Genomic DNA, 18927 nt, shown 5'->3' on the forward strand with positions numbered 1-18927 from the left:
CCCCGGAGCCATCCAAGTCTCCGTAATGGCCACCACATCATAGCTCCAAGTATCGATCCAAGCTCTAAGCTCATCTGCCTTGTTCACAACACTCCTTGCGTTAAAATAGACACATCTCAAGTCTGTCTGAACACATCCCTTCTCTATCACCTGCCCACGGCACCCACTCCTAGCCTCCTCCACTCAAGAGCCAAACACCTCCTCCCCAGTCTCTCCAATACAGATCCCTCCCCCCAACAATTCTAGTTTAAACTCTCCCCAGTAGCCTTAGCAAACCTCCCAGCCAGTATGTTGAGTCTCTTCGTGGACCTTTATTATCAGGGGGCAGTGTTGTTTAGTTGGGGCAGGTTAGTCGAGGGCTTTTGATTTGCATTTGTTGAGGGAAAAGGGCAGCCTCTTGTATGTGTCAGTAAACTGGTGGACAGTGACTGCTGTCCTGTTGGTTAGCAGTCAACAGTTGGTTTGTGAGGCACTGTCTGAGAAGAATTCTGTTTGTGGGGTGCTGGAGAACTTCAGCATTGATATTTTTTTGGCAGGTTTTCTGTTGTTGCTGTTGTTTGGGATCATGTTGATTAAGGGAACAGGGCCTATTAGGCAGTTGGAGGAGCATCTGGAGGAAACCCATGCAGACATAAGGAGAACATACAAACTCCTTACAGATAGCAGGACTCAAGGTTCTCAGTGACAACCCAAATGCTCCTTCTCTGTATTGAGTAGTCATTGGTCAGAGACTCTACTGAGTCAATGGGAATGTTGCACTTTTTCAAGGAAACTTTGAAACTTTTCCTCCATTACACCCAGTAATTTCTTGCTGCAAGGAGCTTGGATGCTGGCCTGCAAGAAGACACTTACTTTGATTCACTTTTTCTCCCAATGGATTTGGAGGATCTTATGGAAACAGCAAGGTGCCTGCTGTGAATAATGTATGTCTCAGAAGCATGTGGAATGACTGCTGCCTGTTAGACAGTGAGCTTTGTGTGTCTTTGAGGACTTGATCTCCAGCTCTTTCTTCTCATAGCCAAAAATTGTCCTGACACATTAAATGTCAGAATGAATTTCATGATTGATGAAATGGTCCAATTTTTCCAGAGTCTCTTCATGGACCTTTATTATCAGGGGGCAGTGTTGTATAGTGGGGGCAGGTTAGTCGAGGGCTTTTGATTTGCATTTGTTGAGGGAAAAGGGCAGCCTCTTGTATGTGTCAGTAAACTGGTGGACAGTGACTTGCAGCTCAGCCTCCAAGCACACGCAGACAGGTCATCTGTCTACTGCAGCTCGACTATTGAAGTTGGAGTGACCTTGGTTCTGAAATTGAAGTGATATAACTTGAACAATTTCCCATTTGTCCTGTAGCTTGGCTCACTCCAGACGATTTGCTCCACTGATTGACCAGGCAATTCAGATACAGTTGATACCTCACAGGTCCTGTTGGTTGGCAGTCAACTGTCTGAGAAGAATTTGTTGAGGGAAAAGGGCAGCCTCTTGTATGTGTCAGTAAACTGGTGGACAGTGACCGCTGTCCTGTTGGTCAGCAGTCAACAGTTGGTTTGTGTGGCACTGTCTGAGAAGAATTCTATTTGTGGGGTGCTGGAGAACTTCAGCATTGATATTTTTTTGGCAGGTTTTCTGTTGTTGCTGTTGTTTGGGGTCATGTTGATTAAGGGAACAGGGCCTATTAGGCAGTTGAAGGAGCATCTGGAGGAAACCCACGTGGACATAGGGAGAACATACCAACTCCTTACAGTTAGTGGCTGGAATTGAGCCCGGGTCGCTGGCGCTATAATAGCGTTTTGCTAAGGTGGATTCCCTGCTGGAGGAGATGAAACCATTTGTGTGGAGCACCATGCACCTCCTCTACCTGGGTGTCTACTTGAGTTCCACTGGAGAAACCTGGCCGGCAAACTGCCGGCTAGGGCGCTGGTCAGGACAACTTCAAGTGATTTCTTACTGGGATAGAGCAGTGGTCATAAACCAACTGGTGTTTTAGTACTGATTGGTCACTTTGGTCCCATCCTCTGAGTTTGTCACCATGACCCAGAGGAAGTTGGTGGACTTCTTCTGGGGCAATAGGAAACACTGGGTCTCTGCTGTGGTCCTGAGTCTCCCAATTGAGGAGGGCGGTCAGTTGCTGGTGTATGTCAAAGGGGCTTGTGAGTGTGGAGTGATCTCAACTGTGCTAACCTCTGCTTGGCTGGAATTACTCATCAGGCCCAAGGCCTGAAATATCTCTTGGGAGCCAGTCCCACACGATATGAGCCACCTTTCAGAGATACCCATTGTGCCGTTTTGTGGTGCACCGAGGTGGTTCTTGTACAGGCTGCTTCTGCACACACACACACACACACACACACACACACACACACACACACACACAACGAACTAGTACAAACGATCAGGGAACGAACAAATATGTTGTCTGGATCCCCTGAATCGGGACAAGCAACGGCTCTACGCTACTGGGAATCTACTCAGGACGCTCCTAGACCCCTGTGGAAGTGCACCCTCTCACCTGTGGTCTCGACCCCAGCAGCAATCGGAAAAGAGGAAGAGAGCCCATGTGTACCATCTTTTATAGGGCTGTAGTGGGGTGGAGCCTGCTCAGGTGAAACAAGCCAATGATTCAGGGTCAAGAACAAAGGTGGGTTACGAGCCAATCCTCAGGTGTGCTCTTTAATGGGTGGGGCGGAGCTGGACCCTTGATTGACAGTGGTGTAGCTTCCGACCTGATAGGCAATGCTATTATCCGACCATGGGGTTCAGTAGTGTTGTGTCACTGTCATCTGATCCCTGGCCTTTCATACTACAGGGGGGATGGGTCATTCGGGGGATCTTCTGGTCGATTTGCTGCTGGGCCTGACCAAGGTGGCCATTCACGGATCTAGGCGGCAGACAGTCAAGGATTCTGCCTGAGCTGATTGCCTGCCCCTCTTCTGGGGTTATGTCTGTGCCCCTGTGTCCCAAGAGAAGGAGCATGCAGTATCCATGAGTACAGTGGGGGATTTTCAGGACCGTTGGGCACATAGATATAAGATTTGGATATGGATATAAGATATAAGATTTCGTAATTAATCGCATGTACATCAAAACACACAGTGAAATGCATCTTTGTCTAGAATGTTCTGGGGGCAGCCAGCAAGTGTCGCCACACTTCCGATGCCAACATAGCATGCCCACAACTCCTAACCCATACGTCTTTCGAACGTGGGAGGAAACCCGAGCACCTGGAGGAAACCCATCAGTCATGGGGAGAAAGTACATACTCCTTACAGACAGCAGCTGGAATTGAACCTGAGTCGCTGGCGCTGTAATAACGTTATGCTAACCACTACACTACCGTGCCTGCCTAATTTGAAACTGTAGATAGTGTGAATCATGGAGCATTGTAATATTGTGATGCTGTAATCACTGAATAAACCTCCTTTGGAAAAGAAAGAAAAGTCTGATTGCCAGAGGCCATAGGGGTATCTGTGTTTTTTGTTATTCATGGGTATTCTGTCTCCATGTCTCTTGTAGATAACAAGTATTTGATGTAGTATTCTACAATTCTGAGGACTTGACAAGATAGATGTTCAAAGCTGAGTTGTTAAATATATTCCAGGCTAAAGCAGATTTTTGGAAGAAAATGAAGTTGATGCCTAAGACCCTATCAAACATAGTTTAGCTGAAGGAGAGAGTTGACTCAAGGGGTTGCGTAATCAACTCATGCTGGTATTTCTTTAGTTCACAACTATCTGGTTGAATCTCAACTGCCAACTGCTCTCCAAAAGCCATGTTTCAATTCTAAAAGAGTAAAACTTAACAGATCATCTGGCAATGACTGAGGCACAGGGTTTATACAGTGGCGTGCAAAAGTTTGGGCACCCCTGGTCACCCCTGGTCAAAATTTCTGTTACTGAATAGCTAAGCGAGTAAAAGATGACCCGATTTCCAAAAGGCATAAAGCTAAAGATGACACATTTCTTTAATATTTTATGCAAGATTATTTTTTTATTTCTATCTTTTACAGTTTCAAAATAACGAAAAAGGAAAAGGGCCTGAAGCAAAAGTTTGGGCACCCTGCATAGTCAATACTTAGTAACACCCCCTTTGGCAAGTATCACAGCTTGTAAACGCCTTCTGTAGCCAGCTAAGAGTCTTTCAATTCTTGTTTGGGGGATTTTCGCCCATTCTTCCTTGCAAAAGGCTTCTAGTTCTGTGAGACTCCTGGGCCGTCTTGCATGCATTGCTCTTTTGAGGTCTATCCACAGATTTTTGATGATGTTTAGGTCAGGGGACTGTGAGGGCCATGGCAAAACCTTCAGCTTGTGCCTCTTGATGTAGTCCATTGTGGATCTTGAGGTGTGTTTAGGATCGTTATTCTGTTGTAGAAGCCATTCTCTTTTCATCTTCAGCTTTTTTACAGACAGTGTGATGTTTGCTTCCAGAATTTGCTGGTATTTGATTGAATTCATTGTTCCCTCTACCAGTGAAATGTTCCCTGTGCCACTGGCTGCAACACAAGCCCAAAGCATGATCAATCCACCCCCTGTGCTTAACAGTTGGAGAGGTTCTTTTCATGAAATTCTGCACCCTTTTTTCTCCAAACATATCTTTGCTCATTGCGGCCAAAAAGTTCTATTTTAACTTCATCAGTCCACAGGACTTGTTTCCAAAATGCATCAGGCTTGTTTAGATGTTCCTTTGCAAGCTTCTGACACTGAAGTTTGTGGTGAGGACGCAGGAAAGGTTTTCTTCTGATGACTCTTCCATGAAGGTCATATTTGTGCAGGTGTCGCTGCACAGTAGAACAGTGCACCACCACTCCAGAGTCTGCTAAATCTTCCTGAAGGTCTTTTGCAGTCAATCAGGGGTTTTGATTTGCCTTTCTAGCAATCCTACGAGCAGTTCTCTTGGAAAGTTTTATTGGTCTTCCAGACCTCAACTTGACCTCCACCGTTCCTGTTAACTGCCATTTCTTAATTACATTACGAACTGAGGAAACGGCTACCTGAAAACGCTCTGCTATTTTCTGATAGCCTTCTCCTGCTTTGTGGGCATCATTTATTTTAATTTTTAGAGTGCTAGGCAGCTGCTTAGAGGAACCCATGGCTGCTGATTGTTGGGACAAGGTTTGAGGAGTCAGGATATTTATAAAGCTTTGTAATTTGCATCACCTGGCCTTTCCTAACGATGACTGTGAGCAAGCCATAGCCCTAACAAGGTAATGAAGGTCTGAGACCTTGGTAAAAGTTATCTGAGATCTCAAATCTCTTGGGGTGCCCAAACTTTTGCATGGTGCTCCTTTCCCTTTTTCACTCTAAAATTGTACAAGACAAAAATAATACACTAATCTTGCTTAAAATGTTGAAAAGAATGTTTCATCTTTAACTTTATGACTTTTGGAGATCAGTTCATCTTCTACTCACTTAACTATTCACAGTAAACAGAAATTTTGACCAGGGTTAAATTTTGCATGCCACTGTATATGGCAAAACCATTCCCTACCATGAGGATCTTGCAAAGTCCATCTCATGAATAAATTGAACTGGCATACAGATCATTTCATTAATGGTGCATTGAGGTAGTACAAGGGGAAACAAAGAGTGCAAAACAAAGTATTACAGTTATAGAGAAAGTGCGCTCCAGGCAGACAATAAGTTGCAAGGCCATAACGAGGTTGACCTCAAAACATTTATCATTGGGCAATTCATTTTAACGCAGTTTTCCTTTGGACCATTCAATAGTATTGGCATTCTATTATTGTTTAGAGGTGTGATTAAAAGTGCGATTAATTTTGTGTGAAAGTATTTGGGATTTTGTTTTGATGTAAAGCTTCATATCATCCAACTGGCTGTGTGCCTTTTATTTACTTAACATATTTTGTACTTTCAATCCCAGAACCTATGAAACAATTGTACTTTAGAAAGTACTAGGGGACTGTTAAATTGCCTTATAGCAGTGGGATAGAAGCTGTCCTTGAGCCTGGCGGTACGGGCTTTCAGTCTTTTTTATCTTTTGCCCGATGGAAGGGAGTAAAAGCTGTGGCGTTTGTTTTTTCTTTGCATTTAACCAAATAGATCAGCATTTGGTTAGGTACAGGTAAAATAAATTGTATTTCTCATGAATAGCCCTCAGGAATTGTTTGAATTGTAAATCTATCCCTCTTGGCAAAACAGTTGTGCACCATTCCTCTCCATGTACATTAGGCTCATGACAAGAAAAATAAGGATGGACTTTAGTGAGTATGTTTGATGTGTTCCATTTTGGTTTGTTTAATTTAAATTGGTGTACATCAATTCAGTTAAGCATTAAGTACCAGAAAATATGAAACACATTTTTGCTGCTTCCTTAATATTTTCATTGATAACATTTGCAACCCATCCATGTGGAAGCTTGTTCCATTTGTTTCAAAGGAATAGATGCACTCAAGTAACTTAAGACAAGGACACTCCCTCACCTATCTAAGCAATAGTTATTGGTTAATGTACTGGAAGCTTCATATCATCCAACTGGCTGTGTGCCTTTTATTTACTTAACCTATATTGTACTTTCAATCCCAGAACCTATGAAACAATTGTACTTTAGAAAGGCAATGTAATAATCATAAATAATATTTTCTTACAATGTAGAAGGGGGCATTTGGCCCATGGAGTCTATGCTGGCTCTCAAAGTATTCTTTTCAGTCCCATTCCACTCCTCAACTTAATTCCCTGTAACCTGTTCTCTCTCTCATATCCTTCATCTCCCCTCTAATTCTCCTGTCACTCACCTGTACTACGGGTAATTTACAGCAGCCAATTAACCTACCAACCAGTATGTCTCGGGATGTGGAAGGAAACTGGAACATTTGGGGGAATGCTACTCAGTCATAGGGAGAACATGCAAGGTCCTCACAGACAGCACCAAAGCTCATGGTTGGACCTGCATGTTGCTAGAGCTATGCCAATTATTACCACAAGTAGTGAAGTACAAGTCTTCATCTTTTCTATAAGAAAGAGCTCAGTAAGTCATAAAAGCTTAAGGCTGAGGAATAGAATGAGATCAATCCATTCAGGAAATATGTGCATTTCTTAGTTTGATTCATCAGGTCATAATTACATATGATCAAATACATTTGTTTCATGCTAAAATTGTAATAACGAAGTTTAGACAGTATAATTCATCTCAATATGTTGTATAGGGCTGTTGAGAAATTCAAAACAAAATCCCAAATACTTTCACACTTAAAATTAATCACACTTTTAATCACACCTCTAAACAATAATAGAATGCCAATATTATTGAATGGTCCAAAGGAAAACTGCGTTAAAATGAATTGCCCAATGAGAAATGTTTTGATTTTATAACCTTTAATGTAATTTAAAATTCTCATGGTTTTCATTTCCTTTGTGGGTGTCTCTAACCTTTCTGCAGGCCTCCAATTCTGGTCTCTTGTGTCTTCTGAATTTCCTGTGCTTCCAGGAAGTGAGGTTCCCCACTTCCAGCACTCTGTGCTTTCTAATCAAGTATTGAGGTTACACTCAGTCTTGAGCTCTTTTTTAGATGAGATGCTGCAAGAGAAGAGGAATAAGGAGTTAAGGCAGAGGTCTCTGGAACCAGTCCAGGTTTAACAGCTCCTTCCGCTTCAACTGCTCTGGTTGTGGGTTACCAAGACAAAATGATATGACTCGATGAATGTTTCTGGATGATGCAGATACTGGGGATAACTCTCCTACTTTTCATTGAAATAGGGTCAGGGGTTCTTTTAAATCCTCCTGGAGACCAAAGATACCCTTGGTTTTGCATCACATCCAAAACGCAGCACCTTTGACAGTGCAGATATTATCCATTCCTTCAGTGGAGTCACAAGACTGCAGATGCTGGAATGTGCTGGAAGAATTCAGTGGGTCATGCAGCATCCATGGGAGGAAAGGAATTGTTGACATTTCAGGTTGAAACCCTTAGAAAGGAGAGGTGAGATGGCTAGTATAAAGAGAAGGGAAGTGGCAAGAAAGGATTCCGAGGGAAATGGTGGACTGAGGAGTGGTGTAAGATGACAGGCAGGTAGTGCCAGGTTGGTGGTGAGCGGGGGTGGAGGTTGGAAGACTGATAGATGGAAGTAGGACACCTGTCATCTTGCACACCTCTACAGTCCACCAATCGCTTTGGAATCCTTTCTCGCTGTTCCTCTTCCCTTTATACTGACCATCTTACCTCTTCACTCTCAGCCTGATGCAGGGTTTCTACTGGAAACGTCGAAAATTCCCTTCTTCCCACAGATGCTGCTTGACCCGCTGAGTTCTTCCAGCAGATTGTTTAGTGCATTCCTTCAATAATGCATTTGGAGTATCAGGCTGATTCAAACCTTTTGATTCAGGTATTAGAATGCTACTAACTGAACAACAGCTGACACCAATGGCTTTCAGGCAGATGTACTGCTGTTCGTAATCATAAAGAAATAATCAAAGTACTGCAAACTTGCTGAATGATGAGTTGTACTCTGACATCTACAAATATTGTTGGTCACTTTTTTGTTTATTCATTCAACAGATGTGGGCTTTGCAGGTTGGGACAGTATCTAATTGCCCATCTCTAATTGTCCTTGAGAAGATGGCGGTGAGCCGCCTTCTTGAACCACTGCGGTCTTTGATGTGTGGGTATACACACAATGCTGTTACGGAGGGAGTTCAGGATTTTGACCAAGTGACAGTGAAGGAATGGTGATATATTTCCAAGTCAGGATTGTGTGTGGCTTGGAGGCAACTTCTAGGTGGTGATGTTCCCATGCTTTTGCTGCTCTTGTCCTTCTAGCTGATAGAGGTTGTGGATTTGGAAGGTGCTATCAAGAGGGTAGATACCTCTCCCATTTTTGACACACAATTTATTGATACATTATAAATAAATGCAACATCTTTACACCTTTGCCTTGAGTTTCTTCCACAATGTCTTACCCATCACATCTTGCTCCAACAGACTGTCATTAAGAATTGAGCCTGGCACCAGTACACCGCAGTCCACTGCCTCAAGGGAAGATCTTGCAGGTAAATGAATTATTGTACTCGTCAATTGTGTTGTTTCTGGTTTCCTGAAGACCCTCACAATAGATAGCTAATTTTAATTTCTAAAGTTATTTACAATGTTACAGGAGTGTCACACTGCCATATTCTACACTGTGAGTCTGCAAATCAGATGAAGTGTAATTTTTCTTGAGTTGTGCCGTGAAGTAGTTCCCTCTATTTGGAGCTGATATCATCTTTGGCTATTTTAGGACAATCAGGGAAAAAAATGTAATATATATTTACATCATAGCCATCCATGACAATAATTACTCTTAAGAAGTGTGCATTAATTAACTCCCTCTACAAAAAGGGAACATACCTCATGGTGTGGCTTTGGTAACTTTTTTATGTTTGATTGTTGTCTATTGGAATGTACTATATATTCATATTCTCGAGGGAGATATCTTTTACAGATCCAAATATAAGATTAGTTCTCAGAAATGCAGATGTTGATATCAGAGTTATGAATTTATGATTGTTCAAATACATCAGTGAATCTGGCAACTATTACATAAAATTACCCATTTTCTTTAAATAAGCAATCATTGAACACAGCAAAAACTGGCTCATTTTGTAATATCTTTTCCATTGAAATATGTAGTGTTGCTCAGATGAACCAATCTTCGTGGTTGCAAAATCTGACTGTATCGCAACAGGCACTATAGCTGCTGAATGGTTCCACTTTGGTGATTATTGCTCATATGCATATTTGGGAAGGGCATCAATACATCAAGGTAGTTCCACCAGAAATAAACAAATTAAGCAGATTGTAATGTCTTTCTGCGCCTAACAATGATTTGATCCCAACGTTGCCAAATTGGAACTCAATGCTTATGTTGCTTATGTCATTTATTAATTGGAAGAGTAGATCATGTATGCAATTTTCCCGTTACCCTGGCTTCCAAATTGTGACAGGAAAGGACAAAACATTTAAACATAAAAGTGCAGAGTAGGGAAAACATGGTAAAAATAGAAAATTGGAGGCTTTCATCTGAATGGTTGTAGCATTTGCAACAAGATAGATAAATTGATGGCACAAATAGGTGTAAGTTTGTGTGATTCATTTGCTTTTATGGAAGTTTATGCCTTGTAGTGGTAAAGGCTTTGAGGATCAGGAGGTGAGTCACTCTCCACAAGAAACCCAGCATCTGACCTGTTCTTGTCAGCAGAATTTTTACATGAGTGTCTGGTCAATCTTGACACCTAAAAAGTCGATGATGGCGTACCTGGCCATGGTGCAGCCTTTAAATGTTTAAAGGTAGATTGTTAGATCTTTATATTTCTCTGCCTAGTACTTTAAGGCATGCATATTACTTGCCACTTATCAGCCCATGATTGAATGTTGTCTAGGTCTTGCTGCGTTCAGACATGGACTGCTTCATTTGCTGATGAGTTGCAAGTGGAATTCAAACAACATGCTTTTGCTAGAAAATATCCGTACAGTGCATTGAATTAGCTGAAGGCTGGCTTCAGGAATGATGGGGATCTTAGGACAAAGATAGCTTATCCATTTGAGGCTTTTGACAGAATATCATTAGAAATACCTCAGCTTTGTCTTTGGCACTCACATCATGGGCCTAACTACAGGCATGTTCATGGAGATTCCTCCTCTTGGTAGGTGTTTAACTAGGTGTGGCACGATCGCAGGGCTTTGATGTAATCAAAGTGTGCAAATATTTAGCAGATCGGTATTGACTTTGGGAAATGTAAAGCTATGCACTTTTGTAGGAAGAATGCTGCAATAAGACGATATCATTACACATGAGAAAACAAAGTTGATATGCAAGTACAGCAAACAACTAGGAGAACAAATAGAATGTTGGCCTTCATTGCAAAGGATTTGCAGTATAAAGATCAGGAGGTTTTGCTACAAATGTGCAAGGTATTAGTGATATCACATGGAGTATCCTTGTGTTCTCCTTATTTAAAGAGGGACTTACTTGCATTAGATGCAGTTCCGGGAAGGTTCACTAGATTGATTTCTGAGTTGAAGAGGTTGTCATGTGAGTTTATATGATCTAATTTTGTTTATTGCCCTCTTGTGGGCCACCTTATTAAAGGTCATCTGAAAACCTAAGTAAATCACATCCACTGGTTTCCCTCTAATTGGTTTTGCAAGTTGCAAACTTAAAAAGCTGTAACAGCTTTGTCAAATTTGATTTCTCTTTCATAAAGCTATATTAACTCTGCCAAATCTTATAATTATTTTCTGAGTGCCAAGTTACTGGTAACTTGTAATAGATTCTAATATCATACCTACTACTGAGGTCAGATGAACTGGTTTTTAGTTCCCTATTTTCTCTGTAACATGTTTCTGAAATAGTGGGGTTACATTTGCTACCTTCCAATTTGTGGGAACCATTTTAGAGTTAATGGAATTTTGAAAGATGACAATCTATGCATGCACCATCTCTTTTAAAACCTTGGGATGTAGGTCATCAGGTTCTGCTGATTTATTGGCTTTCAGTTCTATTAATTTCTCCAATACTTATTTTATTTCTGCAAATTTCTTTTAACTCATTATCTCCACTATTTCTGGGTTTTCTGTGTCTTCCATGAAAACTGATACAAAATATTTGTTTAATTTCCAGTTGTTTGTTCCCCAATATAACTCCTCTTGTCTCAGTCTTCATGAGATCCAGAGTAAACAGCTGATCTTTTCCTTTTTACCTATGTGAAGAAAGTTTTCAGTATCTTTTCATAATTCTCCTTTCCCTTTCTTCAGCTATTTCTGAGTGGTTATTTGCTGAATTCTTTCATGCTTTTGATGTAATGCTATTTTAACTTTTGGAATCCACCATTGGACCACTTTTCCTGTTTTTTTTGTACCATAATGGGATATGTATTTGTTATGAACAATGTAGTAATTCTTTAAATATTGGCAATTGCTTGTCTACCATTTAAAGTAGTTTGCCAATTAGCCATCTCGTGCTTCATGCCTTTACTATTTGCATTGTTTAATGTTATGGCCCTGGTTTTGGAGTGAATTAAAGATTTCATTTTAATATAAAATTTTATGATGTCATGATCATCCTCCCCCCCCTCCAAAAAACCCTTAAGTACCAGATTATTAATCAACCCTTTCTCATTAAATAATACTAGATCTAAAGTAGCCTGTTTCCTCATTTCTCAACATAGAAAACCATCTCTTAGATGTTTTGTAAATTCATCTCCACTTTATTACTGATAATTTGGTTTGCCCAATCTATACATATGGTAGATTCAAGTCCTGCATGATTATTGTGCTACCTTTATTATATGTGCTTCTAATTTCCTGATTTATACCACATTACCTCTACTGCTTGGGAACCTACAGACAATTTCCATCAATGTTTTCTGTCCCTTGCTATTTTTTAAATCTGCCAAACTCATTATACATCTTCAGTTTCTGAGTTAAGGTCATTTCTCTCTACTGCCTTTATCCCATCCTATTTTTAAATCAGGGCTCATTTTGCATCTTGCCCAGCTCTTTTAAAAGGTAGGTATCTGGGAATATTTATTTCTCAACCTTGGTGATTATTCCTAGCATTGGTCATTAAAATGAGTGTTGTATTCTTTTGACATCCAGCCACCATATATCTGCATGTCACTTAAATAGAGGACATAGACCAGGAATGCAGAAGTATACTACTGGCACATACTGTATTAGAATGTGTTTATTGACTGGGTGTTTGATAAAATTCCATTGGGTAGCACACAACAAATTTACGTTATATTCAAGAATTTTTGGCGACTGTGCAATGCTATTGGTGACAGTGAAAATGGCATCTTGTCCTTAGTGCCTCCATTTCTTTTCTTTTTCAATCTTCTTATTAATTATCAAATTAGTACAAAATAATATATATAACATTAGTAATTACTCATATGGTGCAAAGAGATCAGGATAGCAATCATAACAGTTAAAATATATAATCACAAGGAGTTTAAAAAAAAGTAATCCAGACCTCCTGTTCTCTTATTAAGTGAACAAATACAAAAGGAAAGATTGAAAAGAAATGAAATTTAATTATATGAAAGAAGAAACCCCAAATCACAAAAACCCCAAAAACTTCAAAAAAAAACTGGACTGATATTTCTTCAATTAAAAAGAAAAAAAATTATTATTTCATCAACTCCACTCCTCTGTATTCAAGGGTTATTGAAAGGGATCTGAAAAAGGTCAGCTTATATCATATGGAAATATTGAATAAATGGACTCCAAACTTCCTCAAATTTAAGCGAAGGATCAACAGTACCACTCCTAATTTTTTCTAAGTTTAAACATGCTATGGTTTGAGAAAACCACTGAAAAGTGGTAGGAGGTATTGGATCCTTCCATTTGAACAAAATGGATAGCTTGGCCATTAATGTGACAAAGGCGATCATATGACAAGCAGGAGCAGATAAATGGCGAGATTCCATCATTGGTAACCCAAAAATTGCAGTAATAGGATAAGGTTGTAAATCAGTGTTCAATACAGATGAAATAATGTTAAAAATGTCTTTCCAATATTTTTCCAAAAGGGGACAGGACCAAAACATGCGTGTCAGGGAAGCCACCTTTGAATTACATCTGTCACATATAGGATTTATATGATGATAAAAACGGGCTAACTTGTCCTTGGACATATGGGTCCTGTGAACCACCCTAAACTGTATCAAAGAGTGTCTGGCACACATAGAAGATGTATTTAACTAATTGAAGAATTTTCTTCCATGTCTCTGTAGGTAAAAGTATCTGGTGTTCTCTTTCCCATTCATTCTTAATTTTATCAAGTTCCTCTGAACGTATTTTCATAATCTGATCATAAATTATTGCTATTGCCCTTCTGATAAGGATTAAAACCTAAATTTTTTTCTGTAATTTCAGTTTTATATGGTGTCGGAAAAGAAGGTAAAGTAACTTTTAAAAAATGTCTAATCTGTAAATATCAAAAAAAATGTGATCTAGGCAGATTGTATTTATTAGACAACTGTTCAAAAGATAAAATACAGTTATCAATGAATAAATCTCGAAAACATGTTATTCCCTTCATTCTCCATAGGGAAAAAGCTGAGTCAATTCCAGATGGTTGAAAGAAAAAATTAGATTGAATAGGACTTGATAAATTAAATTTATTCAATCCAAAAAATTTACGAAATTGAAACCATATCCGTATTGTATGTTTAACTATTAGATTAGTCACTTGTTTACTCAATTTAGTAAGTGCGAAAGGGAATGAAGCTCCTAAAATAGAAACTAATGAAAATCCTTGCACTGATTCACACTCAAGGTGTACCCAACAGGGACAATGAATTGCATCTAAATCTTGTGCCCAGAAAACTAAGTATCTAATATTAATTGCCCAATAGTAAAATCTAAAATTTAAGCAAAACCATACCACCATCCTTTTTTAATCTTTGTAAATATTTCTTACTTAACCTTGGGTTTTTATTCTGCCATATATATGAAAGAATTTTGGAATCAATAGTGTCGAAAAAGGATTTCGAAATAAAAGTTGGAATCACCTGAAATAGATACAAAAATTTTGGTAAAATATTCATCTTAACTGCATTAATGCGGCCAATCAATGATAAAGGGAATGGGGACCATTTAGTAAATAATTGTTTAATGTAATTAATTAAAGGTAAAAAGTTCACTTTAAATAAATCCTTGTGTTTCTTGGTAATTTTAACACCTAGGTACGAAAAATAATCAGTCACTAATCTAAATGGTAATTGCCTATAAATTGGGACTTGCATGTTTAATGGGAAAGTTCACTCTTATTAAGATTTAATCTATAACCAGAGAAAACACTAAACTGATTAAGTAGTGATAATACTGCAGGGTTAGATTTCTCCGGGTTAGAGATATAAAGTAACAGGTCATCCGTATAAAGAGATATCTTATGAGTCCCCTTTCCACGAGTAATACCAAATATGTTAGAAGAATCCCGAATGGCAATTGCCAAAGGTTCCAAAGCAATATTAAGTAATAAAGGACTCAGAGGGCCTAGTGCCTCGAAAAAGCCTGAACAAGGGGTATCTCTGATTATTAGTAAGTATTGAAGCCATAGGTGTGTGGTAAATAAATTTGATTGTGGATATGAAATTTGAACTAAAATTAAATTTCTCAAGCGTGTTAAATAAATATTCCCATTTGACTCTGACAAACGCCTTCTCGGCATCTAACGAAATAACACATTCTGGAATTACAGATGAAGGGGTATATATAATATTAATTAACCTCCTAATATTAAAATGCAAATAACAATTCTTAATGATTCCTGTCTGGTCATCAGAAATAATTTGTGGAAGTACCTTTTCCAGTCTAGAAGCCAATATTTTGGAAAAAATTTTAGAATCCACATTCAATAAAGAAATAGGTCTATAAGATACACATTCAGTGGGATCTTTATCCTTTTTAAGAATTAAAGAAATAGTTGCTTCATAAAAAGATTGTGGTAATTTATCCACTGATAGGGCATCTTTAAAAATCTTACCTAACCAGGGAGCGAGAAGGTCAGAAAAGGATTTTAAAAATTCAACTGTATACCCATCAGGACCAGGTGTTTTACCTGAATTCATTGAAGAAATTACTTTCTTTGTATCTTCCTCCTAAATGGGTGCATCTAATATTAAACGTTCATTAAGTGATAATTTTGGAGTCTTCAAATTCCTTAAAAATTCATGCAATGATGTAGAATCCTCAGGAGATTCGGATTGATATAAAGAAGTATAAAATTCTTGAAAAGATTTGTTAATTTGATCATGGTCTACCGTGTAGTTACCATCTCATTTACGAACTTTAATAATCTGACGTTTAGTTGAAACAGCTTTCAGTTGGTTGGCCAACAATTTACCAGATTTATCACCATGTATATAAAACTGACTTTTGGTTTTGAGTAATTGATTTTCAATTGGAGGTGTTAATAATAAACTGTGTTGTAATTGAAGTTCTGTTCTCATTTTATAGAGCTCCAAACTAGGAGCATCAGAGTATTTTTCATCGATTTCTTTAATCTTATCAGCCAATATACGTAATTCATTATTAGTTTATTTTTTCAGTCCAGGACCATGGATATAAGCTTTAAAAGTATTTCGTATTATCTCACTGGAAATTTCTTCAGTAAAATTAGTTGGTAATAAAGAAGGATTGAGTCGCCATTGTCTAGCACCGGAGGGTACGTCCACTAATTTAATTGATAATTTCAATGACGCATGATCGGAAATGGCAATTGCATCATGCTTACAGTCAGTAACAAGTGGAACTAATCATGCATCAAGAAAAAAGTAATCAATCCTAGAGTAACTGTGATAAACATGAGAAAAGAATGAAAACTCTATCATTTGGGTGTAGAAATCTCCAAACTTCTAAAATTCCGGAATCAACTAAAAAGGAGTTGATGAAAACAACAGATTTGTTAGGAAGTGCAAAATTTGACACAGATCTATCTATCAAAGGGTTTAGACAACAATTGAAATCTCCACCCATAATCAACGTATATTCATTTAAATTAGGAAAAGATGCAAATAAATGTTTAAAAATCTCAGGATGATCCACATGAGGTGCATAAACATTAACCATAACAACTTTTTTGTTATGAAGTAAGCCAGTAATTATTAAAAATCTACCATTCGGGTCTGAAATTGTCTCATGATGAACAAATGAAATTGAGGAGTCTATAAAAATAGAGACTCCTTTCACCTTTGCTTGTGAGTTAGAATGAAACTGTTGACCTCTCCAAAATCTAAAAAAGCGCTGATTATCCCCTTTCCTGATATGAGTCTCCTGCGCAAAAATAATCTGAGCATTTAGTCTATGAAAAACTTTAAAGATCTTCTTACGCTTAATTGGATTACTCAACCCGTTTGTATTCCATGTAACAAAATTAATCATCTATTTTAATAGACTAAAAAAACATGGTATGTAAAGGTTTAACCTTGTTGCTAAGGAGATTCATTAACAGGAAGAGGAAAAAAAGTTCAAAGAGGATCCGGATATGACAACAGTTCAGACATATTTGTTGTTTATCAGTCCAGAGGAAAACAACAACTAACCTAAAAACAGCCCCACCCCCCCCCCCACCCAACAAAGCCAGAAAACTGGCCAATAGACAGCCAGAATGCTACCCACTATTGTTTAACCCCGACCTTTTGGTGGCATGTCTCCAAATTTAAAAGAATGCAAGGCACCATCCATAGACTAAACAAAAAAAGAAAGATTAGCCAAAACAATTTTTTCAAATTGTAAACAGACTTGCAAAAAATACAGTCTCATTTTAATTCCAAAGAGAAAAAGGCAATCAGTTAAATTCTTAATTATTACCCAAACAGAACATTAAAAATGTTAAAGTAAAATAATAGAGAGAAAAAAATTAAATTAAAACATGGTAAGTATCCACGTTCCAGAACCAAGCATGAAAAAAATTAACAAAGTGCCTCCATTTCATTTAAGAACCTGCTGTATCTGTCCATAAACTTTTGATCGAATGCCACAGAAAGTTCAAAACAATGATTTGGATAAGAATGTATAAGGCATGGTTAGTAAGTTTGCAGACGACACTAAAGTAGGTGGTGTCATTGACAGTGAAGATGGTTATCAAGATTTACAGAGGCATCTTGATCAGCTGGGTGAGTGGGATGAAGAATGGCAAATGGAGTTTAATTTGGATAAGTGTGAGGTGTTGCATTTTGGGAAGACAAATTAGGGTAGGACTTTTACAGTGAACGGTAGTGCTCTGGGGAGTGTTGCAGAACAGAGGGACCTAGGAGTACGTGTACATGGTTCCTTGAAAGTGCTGTTGCAGGTGGACAGGGTGCTGAAGAAAGCTTTTGGCATGCTGACCTTCATCAGTCGTGGCATTGAGTATAGGAGTTGGGATATTATGTTACAGTTGTACAAGACGTTGATGAGGCTGCATTTTAAATATTATGTTCAGTTTTGATCACCCTGCTATGGGAAAGATGCCATTAAGCTGGAAAAAGTGCAGAGGAGATTTACGAGGATGTTGCCGGGACTTGAGGGACTGAGTTATGCAGAGAGGTTGAGCAGGTTGGAACTGTTTTCACTGGAGCGTAGGAGAATGTGGGCTGATCTTACAGAGATGTACAAAATCATGAGGGGCATTGATAGGGTGAATGTGCAGTCTTTTTCCCAAGGTTGGGGAATCAAGAACTAGAGGGCATAGATTTAAGGTGAGAGGGAAAAAATTTAATCGGAACCGGAGGGGCAGCATTTTCACCCAGAGAGTGGTCAGTATATGGAATGAGCTGTCAGAGTAAGTGGTTGAGGCAGGTATATTCACAACATTTAAAAGATACTTGGACAGATACATGGATAGGAAAAGTTACGAGGGATATGGGTCAAACACGGGCAAATGGGACTAGCTTAGATGGGAGTCTTGGTTGGCATGGACCAGTTGGATCAAAGGGCTTGTTTCTGTACTCTATGACTAAGTTAAGTCTAATTATTACAAGTGTGAAGTCACTTTTTGCAACAGGATGAGCGTTAACAATTGCCAATCAACTTCTTTGGCCCTGAAAAATCAATATTCCAATTTTTAAATTTTATTATTTCAGGTTTGTATTATTGAGGGAGATTTTGAACATATCAAACTTTAAATGTGATTATTATTATGCTATCTTTGTTGCCATTTGTTAATCATTTTTCTTTCTTTTATTCCTTTTTATGCTTGATTTGACATTAAATTTAACCTCCTTCTCTGTACATTTTTGTTTATCTTTCTATCATTGCCGGTTCTTCTTAAGGAAATACCCTGATAGTTGGCTGTTTGTCCAGAGGGAAAACTGATTGTGACATACAGGAACAAAAAAAATTTGTTTTTCAAATGATTATTTACAATCTTAAAATAAGCTTGGTTATTGTGCTCTTATGCAGCATGAAATGTTTGTTTTGAAGTGTTTTCTTCATCCTTTTCAGTAATGTGAC

The 18927-nt window shown here is 38.6% G+C and overlaps 1 protein-coding gene across 11 annotated transcripts in view; it reads left to right on the plus strand.

The window, feature by feature from the left end:
- ralgps2 (Ral GEF with PH domain and SH3 binding motif 2) overlaps positions 1-18927 on the plus strand; it is a 385220-nt gene that overhangs the window by 294200 nt on the left and 72093 nt on the right. For 7 of the 11 annotated variants that reach the window (XM_052010754.1, XM_052010755.1, XM_052010750.1 and 4 more), the window contains 2 exons: positions 8932-8999; positions 13867-13890. In XM_052010754.1, the coding sequence (XP_051866714.1) occupies positions 8932-8999; positions 13867-13890 (92 nt within the window). The remainder of the gene's footprint in view (positions 1-8931; positions 9000-13866; positions 13891-18927) is intronic. The other 4 variants (XM_052010760.1, XM_052010757.1, XM_052010756.1 and 1 more) reach the window with 1 other exon arrangement.

The sequence above is a fragment of the Pristis pectinata genome, chromosome 3 (assembly GCF_009764475.1).
Source record: "Pristis pectinata isolate sPriPec2 chromosome 3, sPriPec2.1.pri, whole genome shotgun sequence".
NCBI lineage: Eukaryota > Metazoa > Chordata > Chondrichthyes > Rhinopristiformes > Pristidae > Pristis > Pristis pectinata.